The sequence below is a fragment of the Cryptomeria japonica genome, chromosome 2 (assembly GCF_030272615.1).
Source record: "Cryptomeria japonica chromosome 2, Sugi_1.0, whole genome shotgun sequence".
Lineage (NCBI taxonomy): Eukaryota > Viridiplantae > Streptophyta > Pinopsida > Cupressales > Cupressaceae > Cryptomeria > Cryptomeria japonica.
In genome coordinates this window covers 3,365,075-3,371,701 of record NC_081406.1, presented here as the reverse complement: position 1 = coordinate 3,371,701, position 6,627 = coordinate 3,365,075, and the positions used below count along the sequence as shown (strand labels likewise).

Genomic DNA, 6,627 nt, shown 5'->3' with positions numbered 1-6,627 from the left:
AGTACCATATATATTAAAATAATGTGTCCCCACATTGACCCCAATGCATCTATAACTGTACTAGGGCTTCGTACCACTACCCCACCATAGACTCGGCCCCAAAATGTCACAACAGTGTTTTTAAATAATGGCATCTGCAATCCCAATTGCCAATTCCTTTTAACTGTTTTATTTCATTTTGCTGATGGTTTACGAGTGAGACCCCAAACATTGACCAAAAATTCTGACACTGTTGATTTCTTTACAACAACTCATCCTGATCCTGTTTACTGGTAGCTGTGCATAAACGACATATGCTTTCTAGTTGAACAATACTAAAAAGTTTATGTCACAGATCCCTGGAGTTCCAGGATTATGGCTTACCTTTCCCAATAACCTAGTACAAAAATGCAAAATAGACACTAATTTTTAAAAAGGAAAAAATTCAGAATTCTGTATCAAAGGCGGTCCTATTTCCTCGGAGACTTCAATCCCTACTAGCACTTAAGTTTATGAAAATGACGATTCGGCCGGTTAAAAATTACTATTTCTAGATACAAATAAAGACAATGTATTAAATTTTCAGTGGATAATCTTACAACGTCTCCGGGCTTGACATGGAGAGAGGTAAGGGCGGAAGCAAGCCTGATGCACCGGTCAAGCGTTTGGGCCCAAGTGAAGCGAGCAGAGCCATGGATAATGGAAGCTCCATCCCTGTACACACTGCCTGCTCTTTCCAAGAAGCTTACGGGCGTTAAAGGAGCTCTATTGGCCTCGAACCACTTCAAATCCTTCCAATTATTTTCCCTGCATAAATGGTTGAAAAACGAATTAGCAGTAGATCCCTCACACTTAGCAGAGAGTTCCCAGGATAAATGATTCAACCTACCTGGAGAAATATCTAACCCCACCAAGTAATTTTCTCATCGATCTCAACATTTTACTTATCCTGTGTCCCTATGTGAGGTAGCAAAGCTAAAGTTTTCGCAAGTTTACTGCGGACTCAAACATCTGGCATTGGCACAATTAAATATTAACTTCGCCTTGGTGTTTGAATCAGATTAAGTCGATTAAGATGAGAGTTGTAAATTAAAACTTTGTGTGCTATTATAAGGCTTACATTTTGCTACTATAAGGCTTACATTTTGTATTCCCTGCATAAGATCGATGAAGCTTTCTGAATGAAATACGATTCCAATAAGCAGTTTAAATAGTAAAATAAAATTCAGATTATGAGGCAAACAGATTATGCATGCAATGGTCAGGAGTGGCATCCAGAAAAACGGAACTGCCCGCAAAATAATAGCTATAATGAGAGCTATAATGCTGCTTCCAGGAAATGAGATTATGTTGCTTCCGATAATTAGAAGATGGTCAAGGGAAAAGATTATGCATGGCAGACAACAAAGCAAACAGCAAAGCTTAACAAGGAGGAGTGGCATCGAGAAAAGTGGAACTTTCCCCAAAATAATATAGATTATCCCAAAAACCCTGTATAACAATGAAAACGGTGTGATACAAAACAAGCTAAAAATCAATACAAAGAAGCTTAAGGTGAGATTAAATACTCATACCTTCCACGGAGTATGCTTCCGAAAAACCCGGCTATAAGAGCCAAAAGAATATTAGCCAATCATTTACAAGTAAAATAATTTTTATAAATTATAAAGTTAAAAAACATGCATCTATACTATATATAAAATTAAAAAAAATTAAAGAAAAGAAAATATTTTGTTTTCATTGGTCTAAATAATTTTATTTAATAACCATTTAAACATGACAAACGAATTTTCATTACAATAGTATTGCCTAACGGCAAGTACTAATAAGAATTTTTATAAATAAGCACTTATGTTTTAGAAACATTATAAACCATAAAGAGTACGTGCTTTGCATTACCTGAGGAAACAGCTAAGTGTACTTAATGGAATAAATTGCAGAGGAACAGTCTGGACTTACTTAACACAAGGAGATTCCAGTCAAACATTAACCAGAAGTGTACTTTCAGAGCACACTTAGGACTAGCAGTGTTGCTTGAAAGTCTACAAACAAACATTGTCTAATAAAAAAATCTAAAGTTATGGCTTTGATAAGGCTAACGTCTACCTAAACAAACCAACTAATCCATATAACAAAAATTCTTAGAACCAGTAACACAACCTCAACCAGCAGAGTAGAAAACATAGTAACAACCTTATTTCCTTCTGAAACAGCATGCTTTGTCAGTCCTCCAGGGAGAACAAACTTGACAGCATGAGTCTGAATTTCACCGGAGGAGAATCATAATCTTGTTACACCTTAACAGAGCAGAAACCTCACGAACAACTTCCTCAGAGATGTCAACCATGCCCAACACACAAACATCATCCAGATGTGTGAAATAAGTGAAGATGATACAATATTTGAGGCTTTTCTATTTCAGTATGAGGAACTTTGGCTTTCATCACTTTTGTGAGGACCACTTGTGCTACCAAGAAGATGCGAGAAATCTGACTGGAGTGTTGGAGTTGAAGCAATTCCAAGAAAAGTATCTCTGATATTTCCCAGTATTCTGACAATGTCAATCATACTCGGTCGTTCTTCAGGGAAATCTTTTGTGCAAAGCAAACCGATACATATGAGCTGTCTGAGACAGTTGAGTACCTTCCCTTCCTCACTGTTCACAGCAGCACTCAGCAAATGGCTATCAATGACTTCTTCTATTGTGTCTGGAAAACTTCTACTCACCCAATTTGGCAAGATCATTCCTTCTACAAACATGCTATTTGTTGGCTTCTTTCCTGTCAGCATCTCCAGTAACACTATTCCATAGCTGTAGACATCTCCTTTTGTAGTAACAACTCCGCTCGTTCCATATTCTGCATTCAAAGCAACTTATCATAAGATTTCACATTTGCAAGTTTTCAAAAGAAACCCATGAAAAAAAAATGGCATTTATGCTAGCCATTTGAAGTTTAAAGTGATACCTGGGGCAATGTATCCAATGGATCCTTTTAGTGTACCTGTTGAAGTGAGTGAATCCCCATAGTTTCTAGGATACAATCTCGAAATACCAAAGTCTGTTAAATAAGCTGTCATATCCTCACCAAGAAGGACATTACTGGGCTTTAAATCACAATGGATGACTTGCACAAAACAATGGTGATGGAGGTATTCCATTCCTTGTGCAATGTCCATCAATATTCTCAATCTAAGAATAAAATCCAAGCTACACAATTGTCCTTGAGAACTGTGTTCACTTGGAGGATATAAAAGGTTATCTAGGTTCCCATTTGGCATTAGAGGAAATATTAGTGCTTTGCAGTCTGGATCTGAATAAGAGGTTATGACTCTGACCAGGTTTCTATGCCGAACTCTTCTCAAAACTTCGCACTCTCTATCAAAAATCTTAAGTGCATCTTCATCCTGCAGGTCAAAAACTTTGATAGCAACCATTGCCCCATCCTTCAAAACTCCTTTATACACTTTTCCAGAACTACCAACTCCTATCAAGTTGGCCTCATTAAACCCATCGCTTGCGGTAAGAAGATCTGGAAATGAAATTCTCTGAGGGCCCAATTCAAAGAGTTGTGAGATCAATGGGCGTCTCTTGCAATAGCATCTCCATAAGAATCCCATCAATACACACCATGTAACAAATACTGCGGCCCCAATAGGTATAAGTATCCTTTTGAGATGCCTTTGACTTTGAGCTTGGGGTTTGGGAGTAGGGCACACTGGCAACTTTACCCAAGGTCCGCAAAGGCCAACATTTCCAATCAATGATATTGCACCATGCTTTTTGAAAACACCATCTTTTGGGACTTCTCCTTCCAACTTGTTTGTAGAAAAATTCAGATGTTGAAGCGCTCCAAGTTTACCCAAAGACATTGGTATTTTCCCTAACAAATTGTTGAAAGAGAGATCTATATCTTGGAGATTTAGAAGTTTTCCAAGGGATTCTGGAATTGAACCATTGATTTTATTAAAGGAGAGATTCAAATATTGAATCGCTATACAGCTCCCTATTGTACTTGGAATATTACCTGTTAATTGATTTGCCGAAATATCTATACCTTGAACCTTCTCCATCTCGCCGAGTTCTAAAGGCAAAGGGCCTTCCAATAAATTATTTGAGAGGTCCCAATAGAAAGCGATATTTTGCAGCCCCGCCACTTGAGGAGGCACATGTCCACGGAGCCTATTGTCTGAAAGGTCAAGGTCTTCCAACCTGGTTCATTTGCCTAGACTTAAAGGAATAGTGCCTGTTAACTGGTTGTGATCAAGATATAGGTATCTCATCTGCTGGAGGTGGTCAAGAGACGCAGGAATGTTTCCCTCAAATTTATTTTCATAAAAAGCTAGAAACCCTAGGCTTTTTAGCTGACTGATCTCCATTGGAATGTTTCCTTGTAAATTGTTATTACTCAACTGCAATTTCTCTAGCCTTTGAAGCATACCAACAGTGGAAGGAACAACACCTGTTAAAAGATTCTGATGCAATGATAATACAGATAAATTAGTGAGGTTTCCAATCTGGGGGGGGATTTTTCCTTCTATATTGTTGAAATCGAAGTATAATATTTCAAGTTTTGTAGAAAGTTGTCCTACAGAAGAAGGTAGGGTTCCTGCCAGATTATTCTTACTCAATTGCAGGACTCGGAGAACAGAACAATTAGTAAGAGAAGTGAGAAAGGGCAAGTTTGTATTGCTGCCGCTGACAAACTGATTAGCCCACAAGGAAAGGAGAGTGAGTTTACGCAACTTTCCCAGCTCAAAGGGCACCGTTCCACTCAGCTGGTTGTTCTCCAAGCTGAGTATTTGGAATTGTGAACAATTAATAGTGTAGCAGGAATTTCACCACTAAGTCTGTTACCAGCTAAATATAATTGTTTCAGAAGGGTATTCTTGGAGCAAAACTCCCCTGGTATCTCTCCAGATAAGTGATTGTCTGTTAGAGCCAATGCCTCTAGATTAGTGCAGTTTGACAAGGAAGAAGGAATTTCTCCAGTAAGGCGGTTCCCGCCCAAATCCACCAGATTCAGTAGGGAAAGCCTACCCATTTCCTGAGGAATATGGCCCTCAAGCTTATTTTCGCTCAAATCTAAATAGTTCAAAGAGGATATGTTGCCCAAGGAGTTGGGAATGATTCCCGTCAAGTTGTTTCGGCTAAGCTGGATGGAGTTTAAATTGAAGAGAAACCCAAAGTCGGGTGGAATATTTCCAGTCAGATGGTTATCCCAGATATTAAGGTCCATTAAGTTGTGGCAGGCACTAAGGGTAGGGGGAATTGAACCTTCCAGGCGGTTTTTATGTAAATGAAGATACCTTAAGCGAGAAAGGCTATGCAATTGATTGGGGACGTGGCCGTCAAGGTTATTATTAGAAAGGTCAAGAATACTAAGAAATGAAAGATTGCCGAGGAAAGGGGAGATGGTACCTACCAAACCCACGCCAGTAAGACTCAGAGAGGATACTCTCTGTCTGCGGACAGAGCATGTAACGCCTTTCCACTTGCAGAATGAGATGTTGGGTGCCCATGTCACGAATGAATTTTCTTGATCATATTTGATTGCAGTCCTGAATGCCAAAAGAGCCTGCTCATCTGAAGCATTGTTTTTGTGGGGATGCAAAGAATGGACCGACTCAACAACCCAAGGAATAATAAGAATGACAAGAAGAATGAAGAGAAATGGAGACGGTATTATTGCACCCATTTTCCAGCTAAAATGAGAAGACACCATCCAATGAGTAAATTGCTACTAGGCTATATGGGCTTAAGTAAAGTTGAATATGCATTGCAGTGCCTTATTACAATCAACCAGAAGAGATCAGATAGGTAGTTCGGTCCACAAAGTGGGAAAGTTGTTTGGGTGATTGTACAACAAATACCATCAGTAGAGGTGGCATCCAATTCCATTAGGAGGACGAATTCCAAACAGGCAACATGGGCGAAACAGACAGCCAATATAGTTTGTAACACGTTGCGTGCTTGACGGTGCAGCAGATATTTAATCAAGCTGGCATACGGAATTTGTTGATTTGGGTGAATATTGTACATGAATTATTGATTTGGGTGATGATTGTACAACAAATACCATCAGTAGAGGTGGCATCCAATTCCATTAGGAGGACGAATTCCAAACAGGCAACATGCGCGAAACAGACAGCCAATATAGGGGAAAGGACCCAGTAGTCGTGCACCCTAACTTCACGCTTCTCAAAATCCTACTTGGAAATTTCGAATCACTCCGATTTTTTTACAGCAGCTTACTTGGCAAGTCCCTTGCTTAAAACTAAGGTTTCAGGGCCACATCATCAAATATGATGCCACATCAGCATGCTTTTTGCCAAGGTGTCCAAAACAGCCCCCCAAAAAAGTGAGACCAATAGGCGTGCAAAAGAGACCCCAATAGTTGTGCAGCCGATGTGGCATCACCTGATTGGTTACTTTTTACAATATTAGTACATTTCTTAACAACTATTGGTACATTTCCTAACAACTGTTGGTACATTTCTTAACAAAAATTGATATTTTTTGTTTCAAACAATAGGTTTTATTTGTTCAATTTTTGGAACAAAAGGTATCAACAACCCTCACAACAATTGGAACATGCTCAACTACTGGGTCCTTTCCCCTAGTTTGTGCAGCAGATATTTAGTCAAGCT

At 39.1% G+C, this 6,627-nt stretch overlaps 2 protein-coding genes across 3 annotated transcripts; both read right to left on the bottom strand.

Moving 5' to 3' along the window:
• Positions 1-446: 446 nt before the first annotated feature.
• LOC131052313 (probable LRR receptor-like serine/threonine-protein kinase At3g47570) lies at positions 447-5,955 on the bottom strand. Of its 2 annotated transcripts, XR_009359205.1 has the most exons (3): positions 2,946-5,955; positions 2,173-2,837; positions 447-786 (listed from the first exon to the last, which is right to left on the bottom strand). XR_009359205.1 is itself a non-coding variant. In XM_057986942.2 (2 exons), the coding sequence occupies exons 1-2, from the start codon at positions 4,048-4,050 to the stop codon at positions 2,398-2,400; spliced, it is 1,545 nt and encodes a 514-aa protein (XP_057842925.2). In that variant the 5' UTR covers positions 4,051-5,955; the 3' UTR covers positions 2,154-2,397. The 2 variants fall into 2 exon arrangements, 1 of the variants encoding a protein (XP_057842925.2); XM_057986942.2 differs by lacking the exon at positions 447-786 and having other exon boundaries at positions 2,154-2,837.
• Positions 4,752-5,675, bottom strand: LOC131873705 (LRR receptor-like serine/threonine-protein kinase EFR). Its single transcript, XM_059216889.1, has one exon. The coding sequence runs from the start codon at positions 5,673-5,675 to the stop codon at positions 4,752-4,754; it is 924 nt and encodes a 307-aa protein (XP_059072872.1).
• Positions 5,956-6,627: the final 672 nt, after the last annotated feature.